Source organism: Prionailurus viverrinus, chromosome X (genome assembly GCF_022837055.1).
Source record: "Prionailurus viverrinus isolate Anna chromosome X, UM_Priviv_1.0, whole genome shotgun sequence".
NCBI lineage: Eukaryota > Metazoa > Chordata > Mammalia > Carnivora > Felidae > Prionailurus > Prionailurus viverrinus.
This window is the reverse complement of record NC_062579.1, coordinates 28,552,565-28,578,990: the sequence shown is the minus strand read 5'-3', so window position 1 is coordinate 28,578,990 and position 26,426 is coordinate 28,552,565. Positions and strand designations below refer to the sequence as shown.

The following is a 26,426-nucleotide window of genomic DNA, read 5'->3' as shown; positions in this document are numbered from 1 at the left end:
ATTAGAAAATATGCTGAGTCCCTAGAGTGAATGATTCCTCTTTTCTATTGTACTTTCAAGTCCAGAGTTTTAAAATAATCTCTATATTATTGCTATTATCTGTTTTTTGGAACTTTTCATTAACCCCTCAGAAAATATTTCTTTTAGCTTATTGAACATATTTACAAAGGCTTGTTTAAAGTCTTTGTTTAGTAGTCCTACATGTGGGCCCCTACTGAGACAGCTTTTAGTGACTGCTTATTTTCCTGTGTAGGGGCCATACTTCCCTGTTTCTTTGTCTCATAATTTTTGCTGTGGAAAAATGTGCCTTTTAGATAAGCCAATAGAGCCATTTTTGGAATCAGATCATTAACTCCCAATGGTTTGTTTTTGTTGCTGTTTTTTCTTGTTTGTTCTTTGCTGGTTTAGTGACTTTTCTGGACCAATCCTGTATATTCTGCATTCACTAGAGCGTGTGTTCACTTAAGTCCCTGCTGAGTTAGCTTAGTGGCCAGCAATAGTTTGTCCCAGGTTTCCTTACACTCCTGATAATGTAAATTGTCTACCCTTTGTTGAGGAGCATTGCATATGTGTTATGGCACATTTTCAGCACTCAGGGATCTGACAACTCTGCCTCAGCCTTCACTTCCAGCTCCCATAGTGCCTCTATGTCTGTGGAGACAAAAGACCTGGCACCCTCTCAGGACTTCTCTGGTCAACTGCACAATGCTACCCATGCATGTGGCCTGCTTGTTCCCCAGCGATACTTCAGAGCTTTTAAAATCCCCTAAGGACCTCTCACTCTTCAGATCTTCCTTTCAAGTTTTTGGCCAAATTCTTGCTGGGCACAGCTGTTTTTGCAGCCTCAGGCAACTATAGTGTCAAATAATAACTGCTGAATATTTTTTTGGCAAATATCCTGAAGACAGGGCCTTTCCAACAGAGCAAGATTTGAGACAAGTCAGGTAATGGCAACACTCCCCTAGTGGGGAATTGCTAAAGAGGGAGCTGCAAGGAATGGCAAATTGTGACAATGTCCTGAGGATGGGAATTAGAAGGAGATCCATACTCAGTCTGCCTCTTCCTCTGTTTGCAAGGCTGCAAGTTTTCATAGCTACTATGGTTGCAAGATTGAGGAGCTGAGGAGAGGGGGATAGAAAGAGGCCAAATAAAAATACCACAAATCACTCTGCTCTTACCAAGATTACAAGTTTTTCTTGAGCAAATATTCCTCAGATTATTTTAAGCTTTTGTTCAATTTCAAGGCCTGAAAATTTTCATTCTAACAACTTGTGCCAGTGTTTTATTGTTTTTAAGGAGAAACTCATTTATGAAACTCCTTGCTCTACCTGTTGTTTTCCTTACTGCAGAACTATTTTCCACAGCATTGTACCTGTATCTCAATTATGTTCTCTGATTTTTAATTTTCTCTTTCATATTAAGGAAGTCACAACCTCCTACTGAAAACTACTCTTAGGGCAGTAAGATGAAATATAAGTTAAAAGGATTTTTTAAAAAGGCATAAAAGTGACTACTAGCAGTAATGAAAAGCAGAACAAAGAAAATATATGAAAAGAATATATTGAGCTTGAGTTGTTAGCAGATTGTCAAAGTGCAGGTGTATAGCAGTCGAGAATGAGGGGCTGAGACAACACATGTCTTGAGGAAAAGTGTGAAGCTGGCATTTGTACCTAGATGGCAGTTTGAAGCCAAGAAACTGCCAAATGAGACATCGTAAAGACATAAGGATACTTTGGAAGATGTAAACCTGAAGAGACATCAGAAGGTTAGAGGAATAAAAGAACCAGATAAGTAATAATCAAAATCAAGAAATGGCAGGGAAATGAGGAATACAGAATGGTATAAAATAAACAGTGAAGAGTGTTAAGAAGGCAGACTGACATTGCAAAACACTACAGGAATTGTGAGGCAGATACCTCAGTAAAATAACTGATTTTCCTTGACCAGAAGTCAAGTGTGATCTCTGTGGCAGAGGTTTTAGCCCAAAAGAAGAGCTATAAATGGATTGCCATAAATTAAGAAGTTTAGCAATCATGGACAATAAAGGTGATAATAGTTGATACACAGAACACACTGAGGGTTGCTGGAGGGGAGGTGAGCAGGGGGATGGGCTTGGATGGGTGATGGGCATTAAGGAGGGCAACTGTTGGGATGGGCACTGGGTGTTGCATGTAAGTGATGAATCACTGAATTCTACTCCTGAAACCAACATTACATTATATGTTAACTAACAGGAATTTAAGAGAAACTAAAAACTAAAAAAAAAAAAACCTAAAAAACTAAAACTAAAACTAAAAAAACTAAAAACTAAAAAAAACCTAAAAACTAAAAACTAAAACTAAAACTAAAAACTAAAAAAAAAACCAAATTAATTTTAAAAAGGTGATAATAATTAAAGAAGAAATAGTGTAGAGACAAGTTTTATTTTTTTAAAAAAAAATTTTTTTTTCAACGTTTATTTTTATTTTTGGGACAGAGAGAGACAGAGCATGAACAGGGGAGGGGCAGAGAGAGAGGGAGACACAGAATCGGAAACAGGCTCCAGGCTCTGAGCCATCAGCCCAGAGCCCGACGCGGGGCTCGAACTCACGGACCGCGAGATCGTGACCTGGCTGAAGTCGGACGCTTAACCGACTGCGCCACCCAGGCGCCCCAACAAGTTTTATTTTTTAAAAAAATGTAATGTTTATTATGTATTTTTGAGAGAGAGAGAGAGAGAGGGAGAGAGAGAGAGAGAGAGAGAGAGAGAGCAGGGGAGGGACAGAAAGAGAAGAAGACACAGAATCCAAAGCAGGCTCCAGACTCTGAGCTGTCAGCACAGAGCCCTATGCGGGGCTTGAACTCACAAACCGCGAGATCATGATCTGAGCTGAAGTCAGATGCTTAACCAACTGAGCCACCCAGGCTCCCCTAGTTTTCTTTTATAATGGAAAAATATGAGACTATTTATAGATTAAGGAAAATAATCACACAAAGAGAAAGATATTGAAAGAGAGAAAGAGCAGGGGAAAGGAATGTGAATCAATCTTGAGTACATAAGAGGTCAAATTCATTTCATAGATGAAGGAATGAAGATGGAGAATCAGAAGCATGTCAGTGGTCCTAAAGCAAGTGTATGATTAAAGCTCAAAGTATAAAGCAAAGCTTCTCTCCCCAGCCTTTCTCCTTAGTACTACCTCAGTTGTTCCCCAACAGAATTTCTATTGAAAGGCAAGCAATAAACCAAATATTATGAATGAAATGAAAGGGCAAATTCATAGTGCTCATTATCCTGTGTTGATTAAAGACAATGGTAAATTTCAAATAAAGAAAGGTGATATTGTATCTATTGATAATATCTCTAGGAACAAATCTTTCTTAAATCTTAAATACATTTCTGTTCTTTAATAATTTTTGGAGCTCTTTAATTATGAAAATATGGGGGGAGCCTGAGTGGCTCAGTCAGTTAAGCATCCAACTCTGGATTTTGGCTCAGGTCATGATTCCACAGTTCGTGAGTTTGAGCCTTGCATCGGGTTCTGCACTGACAGTGAAGAGCCTGTTTGGGATTCTCTCTCTCCCTCTCTCTCTGCCCCTCCCCCACTTGTGTTCTCTCACTCTCAAAATAAATAAATAAATAAAAACCTAAAAAAGACTTTAAATATAAAAATATGGAAAATCTTCCTTGAAAAGCTATTAGGTGCTCGATAGTATAATTTATGAAAGGTATAAATATGTAGATAAGAGAGACATGCCCCTTTTCTCAGTTTATAATCTGGTGGAAAATAATGAAAAGGTAATAGCAATATTATATAGTATGTATGATGGTGGAACAGGTAAAAAAATGTTGTCAAAGCACATGAAAGGCATCTATTCCCCAGTTTTATAATCCATAAAATTTAAAAGCTGTTCAAAAAAGTTTTATTTTTATTTTATTTTTATTAAAATTTTTTTATGTTTATTTATTGATTTTGAGAGAGAGAGAGGGAGGGAGGGAGGGAGGGAGGGAGGACAAATGGGGGATGGGTAGAGAGAAGGAGAGACAGAATCCCAAGCAGGCTCTGCACCCTCAGCGCAGAGGCTGATGTGGGGCTTGAACTCACAAACCGCGAAATCATGACCTGAGCCAAGACCAAGAGTCAGACGCTTAACCAACTAAGCTACCTAGACACTCCCCAATTTTTTTTGAAAATGCCTTTTATTATCATTCTTGGAAAAGTGGCATTTAAGACTTGCCCTAAAGAATTAAGAGGAGAAAGACAGAGAAATGGAAGATAGGGAGTTGTATAGAGAGCTCCAGACAGGAGCAAAAGGAGATTCTGTTTACAAAGAGCTGAGTGCTTCTGGGGCCAAGAGTGGCAGGAGATGAAAATGAGCAGATGAGCTTTTAAAGGACAGCAAAAGCCACTTCAGGGAGTATGGATTCTATCCTGAAGGTAAGAGATGACAGGACAAGTCTCAGCAGGGGAGTGTCAAGATGACATTTTCGTTCTTAATATTCACTCCATTTGCCATCGAGTAAGGAAAGAAGAAAATCAAAGCACATATTATTTTCAGGATTACAAAAAAAATCAGGAGGCAAACCCAGAGAATTTCCAGACTTCTCTAATACCCTCTGAAACTCAGGCACTCATGATGGATAGATACGTGAATCTTCTTTCAAAGATTCTCTTGGGCACACAATAATTTGAAGATAAATGTGGGAGCGGGGAGTGAAAAAATTTATTTTAGGATTGACTTAAATCAAGTGAGGACAGCCAGGTGAAAGGCTTCATATAAAATAATGTAAACAATTATGCATTTCTTCACATTCCCAATATTATTTACGCTGATAAATGATAGGATACACTTTTGAAAATTTGTGTTTACAGATTTCACATTAAAATGGGATGAGCTATCCAAAATATTTTGAAAATGCCTTTTGTTATCATATACAATTTCTTCAGATCAAAGTATACGATTCAAATAGGTAGATTTTAATATGCTTTATGATTATATACTAATACCTAAATATAAAACTTGTTTGATGTTATTTCAACTTTACAATTGAAAAGAAAGTTAATAGTTGTTGGCCTAATGAGAAGTAGAATTCTAAGCATGTTCCTATGTGACACTGCTTCACCTAGTTAAGTAAAATTAAGTGGTTTTAAAATTTCATATAATTCAATATAGTCCTTTTGAAAACACTTTCAGACTTAAAGAAAAAAATCTTACCTTAAATGTTTGGATGGTCTTTGTATGATTGGGCACCATTATGGGTTTATTTGTCATTTCTCCTACTTGACAGTTTATAATGATGTGCTCCAAGGCCAGCGGTCTTTTTCCAATCCCTTTTATGTCAAAGACATACTCCATACCATCTGCTTCATTTCTCACAATAAGTCTGCCCTGTGACAAATCAGCCAAATTTCAGCACTATAGAAGTCACAGTCGGATGCCCAACAATCTCTGCTATCTGATTAACTTTGAATCTGATTAATGAAATGAGCTGTCAAGGAGGTGTCAGTCATTGACTTTTCCGGTTTATGTCTAAATACTTCTACTGAATGAATAAAGATGAATTTCCTGTGAAAGCTCTGTATTTCTCTGGACTTTCTCTAAATGACAGAGTTTATATAGGCCTTCTTGTACATAGCAATTCCATACGTTTTTACGTACTTGTCAAAGGAATATGTCTTAAGAAAGTATTCTCTGAAGTACCCCCTACATTAATGAATAAAAACAGAAGAACAATGATTTTACTTTGTTAAGCATTTTGTGTAAAAATAATCTAGACATTAAGTATTGGCAGCCAGGGGAGTTGTGAATTTCAGAAATTTTAGCCCTCAAGTTAAAACATTTATTAACGTTTCAAGGAGAGTGAATACTGATGATCAAAATCATAGAAGATACAACTTTTCTGCAAGAAGATTTATCATAAATTAGACATGTTAATATCATACATCAATTTATAGACATTATTAATACTAGGGAAAAAAATCAATGAGTTCATACCATAATCTCACATTCCAAAATAGGTCTGAATGTGAGAGGATACTGCACAGTTTCACCTGCTCCAACATATAAAACAGAAGGTCCATAAAACCATTCTCCTTCTATAGTAACTTGACATTTCCATTCATTCTTTGTTTTGTTATTCTAAAGCGTGAAAAAAAAAAAGTAGAAAAATGTCAGAGGGATGATGATGATGAAGTTGAGTTACATATTAGTTCTTGGTATTTTTAATAAAATTATATATTATATTTTAAATTACATTTCAGAAAAATTACCGCTTGAAAGTCATAGTTGTTATGAACAACTATCAACAATGTGAACATAAAGCATGAGCATGACTATGCTTTCAATGTCAAATAGGCTGATCCATGGGTTATTTAATATTTAAGGAAATATTTGTTTAACTTACTAATTATTGTTAAAATTATAAAATGGTCTTAGAATCACACATTCTTCTCCTAATTATGGGCAATCTCTCTGGCAGACTGCTCAGATCGCCAAGCTTATATATCCCATCAGAACAAATTTCTGTGCTTTGAGTTGACTTTTGTTATATCTTTAATAATTAAACAAACAAAAACCAATTTCTAGTCTAGAAAATTCAACATTCCTTACAAATATATAACCTTCTTCTATGCTGTAGTATCACTTTGATAGCCAAGCTACAGTCATTGTTCTTAGTGCCCATGAACCCATCTCAATTGTGAGGATCACAACCAAATTTGAAGTAGAGAGATTAGAGGCAGATCATTACTCTGCCTGGTGGAACCAGGAATTCCTTTTGAGTAGGAATGTGATGATAAGTTAAGGAAGTTAGAGTTAATTTTTTAAGGAATGAGATCCAATGGAAGTGATTAGTGAGGGAAGTAACATGGTAACATTTATATTCAGGAATATAAATTCCTATCATCAACGTGGAAAAACAAATGGCAGCAGATAACGCAATTAGAAAATCTACTAGTTCAAGAGGAAGGTTTGGAGGACTTTAATTGAGACAGTAGCAGTGGGGATGAAAAAAAGTACAAAAAATGTTTGCACTTACCACTGGAATATTCTGGGTAAGGGCTTCAAATGCTGGCGTTTCAAATTCAAACCTGGCCTCTGGTTCTTCTGCATTTACTATACCCTCAATGCAATAGACACGCACATCATACCGTGATGTCAACAAAATTTTACAAGGGTAGCGTCCAGCACTGAGAGGAACAAATCGTAAAGGAACTAGAACGGATCCATCTGCAACTATCAAAAACATTTAAAAAATAGCTTAATCATCTTTAATCACATAAATCCCAAAATTCATTTTGGGGTAAAGCAATATGTAATACTATTGTATTTAATGATATTGTATCATCTAGAAGAAACTAGCTTATCCTGAGGTAACACTCTACTCCTAAATCTCAAGGGCATAATAAGCAAGTTTATTTATCAGTGACAGAATATATCTTGCTAGGTCACAGGAAGATCTACTCAGGGACCCATGCTGTGAAAGATTCCATGAGCTTGCAACTGTACTTGCAAGTACAGGTCAGGGGAAGAAAAGTGGCTGGATGTTTGTTCACGGGCTTTTCAGTGCTCAACTCAAAAGTAATACACATAACATTGGGGTGCCTAGGTAGCTCAGTTAAGCGCCCAACCCTTGATTTCGGCTCAGATCATGATCTCACAGTTTGTGGGTTTAAGCCCTGTGTCGGGCTGTGGACTGACAATGTGAAGCCTGCTTGGGATTCTCTCTGTCTCTCTCTTTTTCTCTCTCTCTCTCATAATAAATAAATAAATAAATAAATAAATAAATAAATAAATAAATACACAAACAAACATACATTAAAAAAATAATACACATTACAGATGACCCTTGAATAATACAGGCTTGAACTGTGCAGGTCCACTTACACACAGAATTTTTTCAATAAATACAAGAAAGTACTGTAAATGTATTTTCTCTTCCTTAGGATTTTCTTTCGTCTAGCTTACTTTATTGTAAGAATACAGTATACAATACATATAACATGCAAGATGTGTGTTAATCAACTGTTATGCTATTGGTAAGGCTTCTGGCCAACAGGGGGCTATTAGTAGTGAAGTTTTGGGGGACTCAAAAGTAGGGATTTTCGACTGTGCAAGGGGGAGTTGTTCCTAGCACCTGTATTGTTCCAAGGGCCAATTAATTGGTCAGAATCAAACCCATGGCTCTATCTAACTGAATGGAGACTGAGAAATAAGACAGATATGTGGAATATTTGGTGAGCATTACTGTCTGCCACATTATTTATTTATTTATTTATTTATTTATTTATTTATTTATTATGTTAAGTTTATTTTGAGAGAGAGTGTGTGCAAGCAGGAGAGAGGGGAGGGAGAGAGAGAGTGAGAGAGGGAGGGAGAGAGGGAGAGAGAGAAGGAGGGAGGGAGAGAGAAATAATCCTAAGCAGGATCCATGCTCAGCATGGAGCCCAATGCGGCGCTTGATCCCAGGACCCTGGGATGATGACCTGAGCTGAAATAAAGAGTTGGATGCCCAACCAACTGAGCCTCCCAGGTGTCCCTGTCTGCCACATTTCTATGACTTAGGGATACTCTGTTCCATACTAATCAAAATAATTTGCAGCTTGACCAGCAGGTTGAGATAATTTTTCCATAGTTAAAAAACCAAGGGAAGCAGAAGGAGGCATGCCCAAATAATACTTCTCACATCACCTTGTTATACCATTAACCTTAAGTCAGCAGTTAACAGCAGTTTAATGGTGGGTAGGCTTCTATGCTTGTCTTTTCCTTCTAATCAACACTAGTTTTTTTCTCTGCAGCTCACCATCCTCCATGAAATGAAGATGAATAAATAAAATATACAAAAATTTATTTATAAAATAAATAGAAATCTCATGACACTAAAATAGGATGTAGTATAAGAATATAACATAAATTTCCCCACTAATGGCAAAGTATTTAAGTAGTAGATAAAAAAGAAATGATAAAAAAATGATTAAAGCCTAGTTCTGTATTAAAAAGTTTTCTGAAACCAACAAATCAAGCTTATCAACCAGTGACCAGATAAGTATTATGACATCAATTAGCTATAATTTTAATTCATTCACGTTTAGCACCTCAAATGTTAAAAATGGCAAACCTGTTTTCAAATACACTGAAATTTATGCAAAGAAAATCAGTCACTCCTGCAAGAACATTAATTGCTTTAAATCATTTTAAAATCGAATTGGGGATTTGTATATGTGTGGTATACATTAGGTGTTATATACTATAAAAACATATTAATTACATGCACTGTAGCATGCTGCATGCTGTATATTTCTGTGTCATACATAATACATATAATGTTAGTGTTATACATTGTATACTAAAATACACTGACGATGGATCACATTTGAAATCTATATTACATCTAAGCAAAGTTCAAGATTATCAGCTGGTCTAAAGAGAAAACAAAGGCTGTCAGAATGTTGTTATTTTTATTCTATCAAATTTAATTTTAGAATAAAAATTTTCTTCTCAAAAAGGACTCCAGTCACATTTTATCATCAGTGATTCATGGACTGTTTTCATTCTGAGAGAATTATTTGAGTTGTGACAACATCATTAGAACAAACCAGGTGAGATAATCATGTGATCAAAACGTGTTGCTTTATTAACAGAAATAAAGAAACCTCATCGTTCTCTTTCAAGAACAGACTGAAAGGAAAATATTTAGATTAGGTAATTTAAATAAAATTACACTGCTTAGAATAGGAAACTTAAGCAACTCAAGAGTAATTATTATTCTCATTGAAGACAGAGAATAACTGGCTATTTAATAGTAAACATGATTGAATGCACAAGTCCCAGTGTAAAGATCCTACCAAAAGCTTTATGTTATATGCTACTCCCTTTTCCCTAAAAATATCGACTTCTTAATGATACTGAGTGTGAAAGTGAAAGCCAAGGACGTTCTTAAGTGAGCATTTTTCAACTCATGAAATGTTCATGAGTAAAGACCTTAAGGAATGCACAGTGCCAGCCTCTCTCCTTTACCAGTTGGAAAAGGAATCCATCCTAACAGTGGAATTCATGGAAATGATCACTTTTTTAAAATGTTTATTTATTTTGGGGGGGGGGTAGAGAGGTGGGGATGGAGGATCCTAAGCGGGCTCTGTGGTGACAGCAGCAAGCACAATGTGGGGCTCGAATTCACGAACCCCAAGATCATGACCTGAGCCGAAGTCAGATGCTTAACTGACTGAGCCACCCAGCCACCCATGATCACTTTATTTCTGAAGGTACAGTGATAGAACAATTGTAATTTAATTGATTCATGCCACAAACGTAAGTAGAAATATCATAACTATCAACAGGAAGTCACTTCTGAATTAAGCCAGTATCTACATTTCCTTAAGATATAAAATAGCAGAGGTGGAGAGGATTTGGATTTTTAAAAATTTGGAAATTTTATGGCTACATTATATCATCAAACTATCATTCTCTTTTTGGGATATGTTTTCCCAAAGTGTTTTCCAGTTCTGCACTGCAGCAGATACTGTCTATGCCCTGCCAGGTCCCCTGGGCATTTAAATCCTCCCTGTACGCAAATGGCTTTATGGAAAACTGTGACATTCTCTCCGAGGGCTTTCTCTGAACATATGAGGGTACTCAGCCTTCACATGGATCAGACCACAAATGTGTTTGTAGTCCTCAACAAATATGTAACAAATCGGTGGAAAAATAACTCAGCGTCTTTGACTTTTGGTAGGAATAACTCTAAAGTGAATTCTACACGAACTCCTAGAGATCCCCAGGGCAACTGAGCCCAAAATGTTAATAGTGGTGACTACTCATTAACAGTCCCTGAATTGGCTTCTCCTTGATGTCTCTCACTCTCTCATACTCTTACCTATGGTTTCTGAGATCACCTCTCAAACTACTTGCTCTCAAGACCTTGTTTCAGGGTCTGATGCTGGGGATCCCCAACGAAACTCACACCCTTAGACCCAGGAAAGAGAGCTTCCCATCCAGGGCCTCATGCTTTCTAGGGCCTCTGAGTCTCCTCTGGCACCATCTCTTTGGACATGCAAGGAATACGTGGGCCCAATGGTACAGGCCTACATGTAACCCAGCCCCATCCGTGTTCCTAGTTCATGGGATGCCATAATTCACAATCCAGAGTGTTTGGATCCTATTTCCAGGACCTTCACAGGACTCTTTTCTTTGACAGTTTTCTCAGTGGAACACTGCTAGAATTGAAACCTAATGTGTGGCTATCGAAGGGAGGATAGAGACCAAGATTAATTATGTGGGCTGATGCATCCACAAATTTGTACATGAGACCTCTTAAGGTACATGCTGTCAAAGTTGAAGGAAGGAAGAGAACGGAGTGAGCACCTGCCCAGGGCCCAGCTATTCTGTGCTATCATATTCTAGGGCAAAACTCTGAGGTGGCCAAGAATTCTAAATTCAAACTTGGTCTTACAGGTTGGTGTAAAGTTATATTTGTCAGGGTGGAATAATAGAATATAATCTATTTAAAAATTTGTTAGTTTGACTTACCACTTAAAAACTTTAGACATATGGTACATGGGCTTCCACCTGTACTTTTGAACTGGCATCACATATGTTAGGGACAATCTGGACCTGTCCTTTCCATCCCTACTCTACTCAGATGTAGCTCACCTGGGGCCTTTCCTACACATATGATCCTAGTAACTGTGGCAGTTCCCAAGGTTCTGTAATTAAAGATAACAAAATATATCTAAATTTAACAGATTACAGTTACTGAAGGAAATGAAGGAAATACAGAATCTCTCCAATGAAAGAATATATAATTTTATATAACATTAGCTACTAGAAGAAGTCAGTGTGATGCACAGTTTTTTAAATAATCCATAAAAATATGCTACGCTTGGATCCTAGGAAAGGTCATGGTTGGGACAGTAAGTCAATACTGTTCTTTTCATTAACTATCAGTGCAAAAACAAACTACCTTAAAACTTAGTGGTTTAAGGACACAACCATCTATTTGCTCATGCTTCAGTGGTCTGACCTCATTTGGGAAAGCTTATGTATTTTATGTGGTATTAGCTGGGCTCACTCATAATTTGGGACCTCAACTGGGAATTCTGTCCATGAGCTCTCTAACCCATGAGATGAGCCCAATGTTTCAAATAGTACATGAAAATTACTAACAGCAAAAGAGAGCCCTCATGTATGAATGGTCATCGTACATCAGTTTCTTTCACATTCCTTAACAATCCATTGGCCAAAGCAAGTCACATGGCCAAGACCAGGGTCAACAAGAGAGGAGACTACACAAAACATACGTACAGCCAGATGTGATCCACGTGAGCTTTACTGAAACAATCTACCAAGTCTTAACTGCAAAGGAAGATACATGTATAAAATTGGTAAGGCGAGAGTTAAAAATCCTGTTTTCTAGTTTTAGTTCCTTTCCTATATTGTGTGACCTTAGGCAAACAATTTAAAGAGGTTTTTTTTTTTTTTTTTTTTTTTAGAATTTAAGTTCTTAATCTGTTTAAATTAAAGAGTAAGATTTGATGAGTAGCTTTTAAATGTCTTATTTTTTGGCTTGGGGGGCACTGTGTCTGAAAAATACCAAAGACAGAATTTCAATACATAAATATAAAGCAAAGTAAGCTAGAGTTGATCTAGTGGAAGTAGAATGAGTAGCTAGAAGCTTCCATTCTTTTGCACAGCTCCCCTATTGACAGACAAAAGCATTTTAAAAGAACGCTAGGGCTCTATGGAATCTAATTTGATTAACTGACTTCTATTAGGTTTCTTTCTGCCTTAATGTTTCATGATTAGATGAAAGCACATCAGAAATATGGAAGAGACTAAGTGATATAGCCAAATCGTCATTATCTTAGTATACTATCTTTAGTATAATATTAGCAAGTATATCTTAATTCAGAAAATGAGATATCAAGAGAATTACTATATTTATAATGTGAATTTATTTATATAAATGAATTTATAATAAATACTTATTTGTTGTGAATGAATGCACGAGTAATTATATTTTCAGAGAATTTTGTGGCCCATTTGCTAATCTCACTTCCATCTACTACTAGAAAGTTTCAGTGCAGATTCTTTTTCTATTCTACAAACAAAAAGACCAAATCACACACTATTGGGGATTTTACCCATTTTAGTTACTTTATCATGTTCTTATTGGTGCCCGAGCATGGACCTCACAAATACTCCGGTAAATGACAGATTCATTGTATGCTAATGACTGCTCATTATTATTATTATTAATACCAGAAACATGAAGTATGCCATAGACTTCATATGAAAAAAAAGAAAAGGATTCAGCAATTACACATTTTAGAGTGTGCTTCATTTATTTTGTAAACTGTTTTCTTCAGTAGTAGTTTAGTATCATCCATTCAGGAAAAACTGTTTTCTGAAATGGCTTGCTGCTTAGATTGTCAAAGTTATTATACTATTCCATAAAGTAAAAGCAATTTTTAAAATGATAAAGACCCACACTATTTATGGACAAATTCAATTTTTGAAATACTGGTTAAAATGGATTTTGTCACTTCAAAAAAGGTTCAACCACTTTTGCTTTGCTATTACACACAAGATCTAAAATCATATAATGTTTAAGGGTGAAAAGAAAGAGAGGGATCAAAAGAGATAGAAAAAAGAAAAAAAGGAAGAAAGGAAGAAGGAAGGAGGATTAAAAAAAAAGGAGAGACGGAAGAAGGAATCGAGGAAGGAAAAAGGTTTTCAGGGATGCTAAGAGAATGAACGGCATGTGGCCTTTTTCTCCTAACCAATTCTAAATGGCTGAGAGCACTGGACTTTTCTCCCCATGAAGTTTGTAAGTATCTATGACCAAGAAAGACCGGTATGCAGTTCCCTGTCAGATTTTGCTGAAAGCCAATAGCTGTACATGCTCACAGATGCCCTAAAGCATAGAAAGAAGCCCAGAGAGAGATCAAAGTGCTGTAATAAGTAAATGGCAAAATTTGACAATTATTTTCAGCAGAGCCACGGTAGGCTTACCAGGTAAAGGAAAACCTAATCTCATTAATTGTGTTGGTCAAGTCTAGTAGAGCTTTACTAATGTCCTGTCAGCTTGATCTTTCACTTATTCAAAGAAGTATAATAAATTCTCCTACTCTGTGGATTTGTTCATTTCTCCTTCCATATTTGTCAAATTTTGCTTCACACAGTTTGAGATTATGTGGTTAGGTGGAAATAAGTTTGGAGATTTTCTGCACATTGCAGGATTCTTTCTAAAATTAATATATTCATTAGCCTTAAAGTCTATTTATCCTAATATATTTAAGCCAGCTAATTTTTGATTGGTATATACCTGGTATATATACCAAGATATTTTACCAGGTAATTTTGTCAACAGCATACAGCTGCATTTCACTTTCTATGCTGAAAATATCACCTTTCACCATTTGGTCTGTTTATATTTACCATGATTAATGACCTATTTGTGTTGAACATCTCATATGCTGCTTCTCTGTACTACATCCTTCTTTCAATTCTTCTCTGTTATTGTATTCTATTGGACTCATCAATGTTTTCTTTATTTACTTTTATGCCTCTATTGGTTCAGAAATTATATATTCTATCTTTATATTTTCTTGGTTGTCCCAAGTTTTCAATATTTATACTTTATTAAAAACGTCTGAAAATAATTCAAACCTCTTCCCCTCAAATACAAGAACCTTACACATCTAATGGCAATACCCATCCCCCTGGTAAAGTTATTTCCTAGTAATTGAGTTCACTTTGCTTTTAAAACACCTGAATTATTCATAAATGTTTCCATAGCCAAAGCTCATTGAGATTTACACACATTTATTGATGATTTTAATAACCATTCTTACTGGATCCTAATTCTTTTTTCTGTATTCAATTTCCTTCATTCCTAAATAGGTCCTCCATTTGTTCTTTTAGCAAATATCTGTGAGTTTTAAATTGTCTCCGTCTCATTGTGGGATTGAAAATATTTTTATTTCATCCTTACTCTTGAGTGATAGTTTACTGGGATTTAAAATTCTAGGCTGACAGTTAATTTGCTTCAGCACTGTAATTCCATTGTCTTCTGGCTTCTCTTGACACTGTTGGGAATTGTGCCTTCAGTATAATTTTTGTTCCCTTGAAAATAATGTGTCTTTTTCTCTCCTTGCTTTTCAGAATTTACCCTTCTATTGCTTCACTATAACCGGATTAAGTGAATTTAGGTGTCACTCTTTTATCTTCTACAATTAAAAAAAACCATTTCTGCCGTTTCTTTTCTCGCTTGCTCCTACAATAAGACAGGCATCTTTCCCAGGTGGCCACTTGTACAGGGTCTCATTCTCCTTTCACTTTGCAGGGACTTCTTAGATCTAAACATGGAGGTAGCTCAACGCATCCCCATGGGTCAATTTCCTGTATCCAACAAGCATCCATCTATGAGCTGTAGACAGGATATTTTCTTACATCCCTTGTCAGTTTTCAAATAATCTAGGGAAAAGCTGACATTTTAGAAAATGGCGTTATCTTCCTACTGATGGATAAACTCTCATGTCACCAGTAACATGCACCACAAATCACTTGGCTTCTTATCACCTCTGCCACCACCACCAGATCTACCTGCTCGATTCTATAAATCCTTGATAGAATGATGCTCCTCCACATTTTCCCCTATGGCTCCAGTTATTTTAAGTCCAGAGGGTTTGGATTGTCAAGAGGGATGCAGAGAAAGAAATGTTAATAGAGGACCACTTTAGAAAGTACTTCACACAGATTCATTCATTAGAAAAAAAGTTTTAGAACACCTACTATGTGCCAGGAGGGACGCAATGAAGAGGCAGCTTCCTAGTTTTCTGGGACGTGCAGATAATACATTTCTGAGGAAAAGACACATCACAGGACTAGACTGTTTGCTCTGTATACTTAAATTTTCTTTTAATTAGGTATGAGCTGTGGAGGCTATTAAATGTGTTTTTCAATCAGGCCACATCAGCTCAGTAATTACTGGGAATTCCTCATAGGATTTATGTAAATGGGTGGCTGTTATCTTTCCTTTCCATTGTTACTGAATTTTTGAATTTCCGTATGTATTCATGGATCATTTAATGGAAAATTAGAAGAGAGCTTATTATGGAGTAGCAGCTTGCCAATATTTTAACTAGGAAGTTGTCTTTTCTATATAATTTTTTAAGAAGACAAAATTTCCAAGAGAACTGAAATAAAATTTCTAATTAACCCCTCCATGGGGAAGGAAGCAAGGGATTACTGACGACAAATTAACTGTTTTGCATTTCCAATTCTGAATACCATAAACTTTGTCTAATTGTTATGTGTTAAAAATAAAATCTGTTTTAAACAGAGTTGATTTTCAAGTTCTCTAGATTGATATACTAAGAGTGCAAATTAAGCTGTTAGCAAGCCAATAAACAACACGTTCTCTAGGACTTAAACTAGGGGGAGAGGCTTATGCAATTTTTGATTAAATGTCATCCTAAATGTATTATTGCATAACATATGTTCACTATTGAAGATCTAATAGAAAGATTAAGACGCTGTTTGAAGTTCACATTTGTTTTTGCTTGCAGGCTCTACGTCCATAGATATGAAACAATAAAAGGCAAAGTGAGACATTGATAGAACCGAAAGTATCTTACAATAGAACTATAAGGAGAAGTAATATATACACAGTCTTGGATATTACAATTATGTTGACTTGGATATGGCAAATTATTTGACAAAAAATGTAATTTTTTTGATAATATAAGACACAATCTTGTTAAGTTATTGTATGGTGCAAAGTAGAAAGAAAGAACCTGGGGCTGGCAGAACCCCCAAATGCTATGACAAGACACAGATTAACAAATGAACAAGCTGGAAACTCGGGCTCTGGGAGGACACGTAGGAGGGCAACCAGAGGAGAAAGGCGGATTAATCAAACATTTGTGCCTGGGATTTTCAAAAACAGAAGCAAAATTATAATCAAGTATGTAGACCAGACATAAGAAAAACTAGGTCAGGTTGACGTCGGAGACCAGTTCTACAAGTCAAGAAAGACCTAGGATCCCAAGTTCAAAGGCAAGGTTCTTGTTTGAGGGAGCTTGGGCTGTCCAGAACAAGAGTGGATGGTAGGAAGAGTTTACCGGTACCTAAGAGTCTGAAAACAACTCACTAGTATTGTAAGAAATAAAGTTGAAGTCTATAGCTGAGTACTAGAACACAAGGGATAGAGGAAGATGCAATCACAAGGATGGGATCATACAAAGAAGGGGCCCAGGCTGCCAGATTAATATTACTGTACTACTCATGAGACTGCAGGCATGACAGGGGAGCCTGGGGGACAGCACCAATGGGTGCTTACATCCCAGGTCTCAGAAGAGAATTGGCTCAGGACCTGGGATGAAGTATTTGAGCAGAGACAGTAGGGAAAAGGGAAAGAAATTGGATATTGTCTATGGAAGCTGCTGACGGTGTAACGAGAAGAATTCTTTAAAATATTAACAGTTGATAAATAAACATTTAAAAAAATTTTAAAAGGGGGCGCCTGGGTGGCTCAGTCAGTTGAGTGTCAGACTTCAGCACAGGTCATGCATGACCTCGTGGTCTGTGAGTTCGAGCCCCGCGTCGGGCTCTGTGCTGACAGCTCAGAGCCAGGAGCCTGCTTCCAATTCTGTGTCCCTCTCTCACTCTGCCCTTCCCTCGCTCATGCTCTGTCTCTCTCTCTGTCAAAAATAAACATTAAAAAAATTTTTTTTTTTAATATTAACAGTTGGGGTTGCCTGCGTGGCTCAGTAGGTTAAGCACCCGACTCTTGATTTTGGCTCAGGTCATGATCTCAAGGTTCATGAGATTGAGCCCCTCATCGGGTTTGCTCTCTCCCCATCTCTCTGCTCCTCCCCTGAGCACACACACACATTCTCTGTCTCTCTCTCTCTCAAAATAAATAAATAGGCTTAAAAAGACTAAAATATTAACAGTAAGACACCATTGCTGTGTGGGATACATTTCATGTGCTTCCTGAGATTCCCTTGGTTCCTCTACCTTCAACTTCCTCCAGAACTAATGGAGCCAACCCCTCAGCTTCTGTGTCATGGACAGGTAGATCAGTCCCATGCTCAGAATTTCTGGCTCCTCTTGCCATGGTAGCACATGGAACCTGGCATTCTGTGGGGCCAGGGAAGGCCATCTCAAAGCCTAGCACCATTAACTCCCATGGAGTAAAATCTGGCAAATAGGTACAGGAGACAGGAGGTTAACATATACACAGAATTCCTTTCCTCCCTCTCCCACGAGGATGGCTCAGAGGCACTTTTCACACTGTTTTGCAAAAGTGACACTTGCTGAGTGACCTGTTGCATCTATTCATGGAGATACCTAGCAGACACTGAGATAGCAGCTCAAGCGTCATTCACTGTTTCACTTTCCATCCTTCCCTTTCTTGTTTCTCTTTTTTCTCACTCTCATTGCCCTGAGTTTGCAACTCCCAAGTAAAGCATCAGTATATGATTCTTGCTTTGGGCTTCGTTTTCTAGGGGACTCAAACTAAGACAATCACCAACCTAAGAATAAAGAGCAGTGTGACTTTTTAATGCAGCATTGCAAAAAGGAAAAATCAACAAAGACTTTAGATTTGAGTGCTTACTCAAAAGACTTGATGTGACCTCTTACATGGCCTCTGAAAGGGATTTTAATTTTCTGGGATCGACTTTCTCCATTTGCAAAATGGAGACGTAAAGTGGCGGCATTATTCTGTACAGCAATGGTTCCCCAACTCTAATATGTGGATTAACTATGATGGTGATCCAGAAGGAGGCTTTTATTTTATTTTTAAACGTTTATTTATTATGAGAGAAAGCAAGAGCACAGAGGATGGGCAGAGAGACAGGGAGACAGAGAATCCCAAGCAGGTTTTGCATTGTCAGCGCAGAACCCAATGCGGGGCTCGACCTCACAAATCGTGAGATCATGACCTGAGCAGCGTCGAGAATCAGATGAGTCCGATGTTTAACCGACTCAGCCACCCAGGTGCCCCTTGAAAGAGACTTTTAAAATACAGGTTCCTAGACCTCTTCCGACCTGGGAGTGATTCAGTAGGTCTGGAGTTGGCCCTGGAAGGTGTATTTTGTAAAAGGTCCCCAGGTGCCACTGTACAGCCAGAGTTGGCAACTACCAGCAACGTGGAAAGAACGCAGGCTTGGACACCGCACCTCTCAAATCACTTTCATTTGTCAGAAGCTCAGCTAAAACTAGCAGGAACCACAGAGGTAATGTGTTGAACCAGTAAGTGGCATGCACAAAGGGAATGACCACCTTTACAGTGACAGCATCCAGAGATGCACCTGAAATCATAAGATGTCATCCATCTTTCTCTACGTGGACCTCATTCTTGGAGACTCTACCCACTTACACCAGACTTCTATCCTCCCAGCTTGGCAGACCTGGGGAAAAATATCCCTTTTCCAGGGCACCTGAGTGGCTCAGTCATTTGAATGTCCAACTTTGGCTCCAGTCATCATCTCGCATTCGTGGGTTCGAGCCCCATATCGGGCTCTGTGCTGACACCTCAGAGCCTAGAGCCTGCTTTGGATTCTGTGTCTCCCTTTCTCTCTGCCCCTCCCCTACTTGTGCTTTGTCTCTCTCAATCTCTCCCTCTCAAAAAAAAAAAAAGTTAAAGAAAATTAAAAATATATATATTCCTTTTCCAAAATTCCAGCAAAGATCCCAAGTCTCTCTAAACCAACTCAAATCCTGAAATAATTTCTGTAACCAGGTGAATAAACACTCCAATGACTAGAAAACTAAGTAGACAAGCAGTGATCAGCTTGAACTGTGTATCAGGGTTACCATGTGCCCAATTACTGTCATTTCCACTAGTTTATAAGCTTCCTGAGGACAAGAATTTAGTATGATTTCTTCATCATTCAGACCCCTTTAAAATGAATCCAGATGAATGAATGAAAGTCTCCTAAATTTCTGATAAAATATAATGAAGTTTCTAACAAAAATAGATTTTAAAAAGTAACAAAACAAATGAAGAATGGAAGAGGCATAAATGTTACAATTAAACTATACATTTTTAGGACAAATAATTAAATGAAATGCAGCATAGTTTAGATATGGATATGCATATATAATTAAATCATTTTTATTTACTTTATTAAATCATTTTTATATGTGAGAAAACATGTACTATGCCCAGAAAAAAAAAAAATCCAAGCTATCAATCCTCCACAGAAATTCTTTTTTTTTCCTCCACAGAAATTCTTTCCTAACATTTCCAGTAAGCATTTCTAGTTTTTTTCTCTTCTTATTATCTTAAGACTTATTGGAATCACACAATTAGAGCTCAAATATTCTGATAAAGATTTACATATTACTACATAATTTCCATCTCAAAAATCACAATGTTAACTGCAACTCTAAAATCTCTCTTTCTTGGGGCATCTGGATGGCTCAAGTTGGTTAAGCATTCGACTCTTGATTTTGGCTCAGGTCACAATCTCATGGGTTTGTGGTATTGAGCCCGTGATGGGCTCTGCGCTGACAGTGTGGAGCCTGCTTGGGATTCTCTTTCTTCCTCTCTCCCACTCGCTTGCTCTCTCTCTCAAAATAAATAAATACAACTTTAAGAAATAAATACATAAAATCTCTCTTTCTTCAGAGAAAGATAAATATGAGATGATCTCACTTATATGTGGAATATAAAAAACAAAACAAGTAATCGAACAAACAAAAAAACCAGAAAGAGACCCACAAATACCCAGAACCAACTGATGGTTGCCTGAGGGAAGAGAGTGGGGGGATGGGCAAAATGGGTGGAGAGGAGTGGGAAGATCTAGGCTTCCAGTCGTGGAATGAATAAGTCATGGGTATGGAAGGTACAGCACAGGGAACCATTAATGATATTGTAATTGTGTTGTATGGTGACGGAAGCTCCACTTGTGGTAAGCACAGACCTATAGCATAACACAGAGACTTGTCCAATCACTGTTATACACCTAAAAATAATGTTAACATCGTGCATCAGGTGTACTTCAATCAATCAGTGTAAAATCTCTTTTTCTGAGAAAAACCAAGGTTGTTGGCTAGAAATAAAACTTTAAAAAATGACATTTCTAAAGGGGAGTTTATACAAAAGGGAGACACTCAATGTTCCAATCAGGTTATAACCACCCACAAGTGGGACAAAGAAAATAAATGAAAACATACCCTGAAATGGAAAGAGATAGGAGTGAACAGTCTCAGCAGCTCGGTCATTTGTCCATTCCAGAGGCAGCTTGGGCCAAGGCCAGATTATAAGAGCACATGACCCAGTTTTCTGACTCAGCCAAGGAATCTGTCTGTGAGCAGGGTTATGAACTGAGGACAATACTTTGATCAACAGGACTGATCCCTGCACCCACTAGTGTGATTAGGGAAGAGGAGCAAAAGGTTCAGTTACTGTTCATGAACACATTCTCCAAAGGTGACGCCTTTCAATGACTCAGATTATGATAAAAAGTATTACAGAAAGCAGGATAATCAATAAAATATAAATATCAATGGTTAGACCTTGAAATGTGTACATAAGGTATTAACATGTTTACCTTTTAAGTACCCGGTCACCTGCTGACCACTAAAACTTCCATCATTTCTTCTCTCACTCCATCATCGGATTCCCCTTCTCCACCCCCCACTCCCCCCACCCCACTTTTCCTAATGTTAGATCCCAGCTATGTTTCTATAGGAAGTCAGACAGTTAGGTGCACTGGGCAGTCCTCCACATCCCAGAGTTGGTGAGGAGGCACCTCTCGGAGAAAAGACAAGATGATTATTTCCCTCCACAAGAAGGTGATCATACCACAATACTTATTAAAACACCAAAGAGAAAGATCAAAATGTTTTAAGTATAAAGGACAAAATGAAAATTCTCTCAGATTCTATGCTTAAAGGTAAAATAAAGAAACTTAGTAAATGTAGGAATGGTAAATAATCATAGACGTAATGCCAAAAAGAGACTGACTTCAAATACCTTCATTATGTTTTATTATGTATATGTGTGATATTACAATGGAATGTGCCACTAGTTAGCATTTGTTGCGTTCAAATGAGTACTACAGTTGCCCACAAACTTAAGAACAAAATTCTATTTCAGACACTATTTTTCCACTGACTTTTATTTTTAAAAAATGAAGTTTTAGGGGCGCCTGGGTGGCGCAGTCGGTTAAGCGTCCGGCTTCAGCCAGGTCACGATCTTGCGGTCCGTGAGTTCGAGCCCCGCGTCAGGCTCTGGGCTGATGGCTCAGAGCCTGGAGCCTGTTTCCAATTCTGTGTCTCCCTCTCTCTCTGCCCCTCCCCCATTCATGCTCTGTCTCTCTCTGTCCCAAAAATAAATAAACGTTAAAAAAAAAAAATTTTTTTTAAATGAAGTTTTATACTCTATTCACACACACACAAACACACACACAGATATAGCAGCGGCAAGCAAAATCATAAGATTTTCTAAATTATGTACATACACTTAACTACTTTCACGATTTCTGAATTTGACTGTTCTAAAGTTCAGTGTATTAAATTTAATAGACCTTCATTAAAATCCCTTCTGGACCCCCATGCATGAAAATAGAAAATAAATTCATAAAATAAAGCTGCACCTTCATTTTGTTTTTCTGAAAAATAAGAAAAAGTGACTATTATACCAGAACCTTCAAATATTAGAATAAAAATTGATCAACCAAGGAGATAAGGCCATGTAATTATTTTCAATCAGATAACATGTGTATAGAAACAATTGATTTAAAATAGAAATGGCTGAAAGTTATAAGCAGACAATTATAGCAGTTATAGAGCAGACAATAATACGCATTTAATATGTCAATCTAGTCACTAACAATTTGTACATCATTTGAAACTGAAAACCAGAGGTTGGGCCTTTTTTATTCAAACAATAAAAGTCAAAGGTTGGGTTAAGTTCTCATACGGCTAGTCATATTTCTTGATGCCGCGACCAGTGTCAGTACATCTAACTAGTTAGTTATCCAAAGAAGTAATACCCTGAGTCACAAGATAGACTGAAAGAATGAGCCATAGAAGAGTGACAACCTACAATGAAAATGTCACTCAAAGCATACCCCAATGATGGCAAACACTAGGAACGATTATCTACATCAAATTTCTAAAAGACTAGGATCTTTTCTATTGTGTTCACTGCTATATCTTGGGTACCTTAACACTGCTTATACACAGTAGGTTCTCAATAATAAGTATTTGTTGACTAAAGTATCCTATAATCTAGCTTCTTTGTTCAAAGAGTGAATTATGCCACTATCGACTTGATTCTAGCTGAAGTGCTTACCCTCTGTGTGTTTCAATTTTCTCACCTATAAAATGTGGAAGTTGGGCTAAATCAGGAGCTTTCAAATTGTATTCATCAGAACCCCAGCCTTCTGAGAATGTGCTTCATGAACCACTGCTGGGGATACAATAATAGGTGGGAAGAGGGCAAACAGACTTAGTTCTGAAGCATCTTCTCTGGTTTTGAACAGAGAAGCTTTCCATTTACCTAATTTATATATTGGGTGTTTCAGAGTCCAGAGTGCTGACCATTACACCATGGGACCTATACTGGGTGTTTTATAATATTTCAACCTCCCTCCCAAAACAACTATTGTTACTGTGAATATACTCTTAAACAATCAGTGCATCAAGAAAAACATCTGGGGAAATTAGGAAGTACTTTCAGATTAATGAAAATGAAGATAAAAACACAAAAACTTATAGGATTCAACTAACCTAGTAATTTATAGCTGTAAATCCCTATAAGGAATTTTAAACTATAAATGCCTATAATAAAGAAGAAAAGAGATCTGAAATCAAAAACCTAAACTTTCACTTTAAGACAGAGAAAAAAGAAGAGGTACCTAAACTGAAAGTAGAATGAAAAAAATAAAGATTGAAAGAGAAATCAATGAAATAGAAAAAACAACAGAAAGAAATCTCGGAAACCAAAAGCCAGTTCTTTGAAAAGATCCACAAAATTGACAAACATTTAGCTCAATGGACCAAGAGAAAAAGAAAATATTCAAATTACTGGAATAAACTAGGAGCATTACTTCTGCCTTACAGAAACAAAATGGAATGTAAGAGAATGGTATAAACAATTGTATGGCAAAATTTACATAATTTAAATGACACAAACCATGGAAACTGATTCAAAAAAGAAAGACATTCTAAATAGATCTATATAAGGCACCTGGGTGGCTCAGTTGGCTAAGTGGTTAAGCGTCTGACTTCAGCGCAGATCATGATTCTCCTGGTTTGTGAGTTCCAGCCCTGTATCAGGCTCTATGCTGACAGCTCAGAGCCTGGAGCCTGCTTCAGATTCTGTGTCTCCCTTCTCTCTCTGCCCCTGCTCACACACTCTATCTCTCTCTTTCTCTCTCTCTCTCTCAAAAAATAAACATTAATTTTTAAAAAAAAATACATCTATATAACAAGTAAAGATATTGAATCAGTAACTAAAAATCCCCCAACAAAGAAAAGCCCATGACCAGATGACTTTACTGGAGAAATATACCAAACACTTAAAGAATCAACACCAATCCCTCTGAAATGCTTCCAAAAGAAATAAAAGGAAGGAACACTTCCTAACTCTTTCCATAAGGCCAGTATTATCACACAGACATCATAATAAAAACTGTAGACCAAAATTTCTTATGAATATAAAAACAAAATTAAATAGAATTCAGCAACATATAGAAGAATTATCAGCATTACTGTCTTAATGTGTTTGGGATGGTATAACAAAATAGCATAGACTACGTGGCTCATAAACAACACATTTATCACAATTCTGCAGACTCAAAGTCCAAGAATGAGGTATCAGCAGTCGGGTGAGGATGTTCTTCTGGGTTTCAGATTTCTCTTTGTATCCTCCCATAAGAGATAGGGTGAACTAACACCCTGGGTCATCTTTTATGAGGATATTAATCCCATTTATGAGGGCTGTGTCCTCATGACCTAATCACCTTCTAAAGGCCATACTTCCTAATAGTATCACCTTGGCCATTAGGTTTTCAACATATGAATTCTGAAGGACCAAAAACATTCAGATCATGGCAATTACCAAATGGGATTTATCACAGGGATGCAAGATTTGTTTAACATCCAAAAATCAATGATATGCTTTATCAATAGAACAAAAGAATATAAAAAAATAAAAAGAAACTACATGCTCATCCCAATTATGCAAAAAGTAATTTAGAAAAATACAATACACTTTCATGAGAAAAACACTCAACAAACTAGGAAGAGATGGGTAGTTCCTCAACCTCATAGAGGGTATCTATGAGCTACCTACAACTATCATGATACTTAATGATTAAACACTGGATTCTTTGTCCATAAATTCAGGAAGAAGACAAGAATGTGCCCTCTTATCACTTCTATTTAACACTGTAGTTGAAGTATTGACTAGATAAATTAGGTAAGAAAAAGAGATAAAAACAATCCATTTCAGAAGGGAAGATATAAGATGATCTCTATATGCATATAACATGATACTGTAGACAGAAAATCCTAAGGAAACCAGTAAAACATATTAGAATTAAAAAATCAATTCATCAAGGCCACATGATAGAATTTTAATATACAACATCAATTATATTTCTACACATTTGCAATGAATAATCTAAAAATGAAATTAAGAAAACAATTCCATTTGTAATATCATGAAAAAGGATAAAATACTTAGGAATATATTTAACAAAAAAGTACAAAACTTATACTTTTAAAACTACAAAACACTGTTGTTGAAAGATATTAAGGGATATCTAAAGAAATGGAAAAATACTGCATGGTCATGAATCACAAGACTTAATATTATTAAAATGACAATCTTCTCCAAATTGATTTATATATTCAATGCAATACCTATCAGGTGGCCAGTTGGCTTGCTTGCAGAAACTGACAAACTGATTCTAAAATCCATATGAAATTGTGAGAATACCAGAACAGCCAAACAATTTGGCTAAACAAGGACAATGTAGTAGGACACACACTTTCTGATTTCAAAACTTACTACAAAGCAAAAGTAATCAGAAAAGTATGGTACTGGCATAAGGAAAGGCATATAGATCTATGGATATAATAGAGAATCCAGAAATAAACCATATATTTATGGTCAACTGGTTTTCAACAAGGGTATCAAGATAATTCAATGCAGAAAGAATGGTTGTTTCAACAAATGGTTCCAAGACCACTGGGACAGCCACATTCAAAAGAATGAAGTTAGACCCTTACCTCAAACAATATACAAATATTAACCCAAAATGGATGAAAGACCTAAATGTAAGGACTAAAGCTGTAAGATTCTTAGAAGAAAATAGAGCTAAATCTTCATGACTTCAAATTTGGCAATGGATTCTGAAATATGACATCAAAAACAAGAGCAACAAGATCAACAACAAAAATAAATTACACTCCATTACAAT

At 36.8% G+C, this 26,426-nt stretch overlaps 1 protein-coding gene across 1 annotated transcript in view; it reads right to left on the bottom strand.

Moving 5' to 3' along the window:
* The window catches only part of CFAP47 (cilia and flagella associated protein 47), a 566,656-nt gene that overhangs the window by 217,675 nt on the left and 322,555 nt on the right, over positions 1 to 26,426 (bottom strand). Inside the window, exons 47-49 of the mRNA XM_047844880.1 lie at positions 7,016 to 7,212; positions 5,974 to 6,117; positions 5,194 to 5,367 (exon numbers count right to left, since the gene is read on the bottom strand). Coding sequence (XP_047700836.1) covers positions 5,194 to 5,367; positions 5,974 to 6,117; positions 7,016 to 7,212 — 515 coding nt within the window. The remainder of the gene's footprint in view (positions 1 to 5,193; positions 5,368 to 5,973; positions 6,118 to 7,015; positions 7,213 to 26,426) is intronic.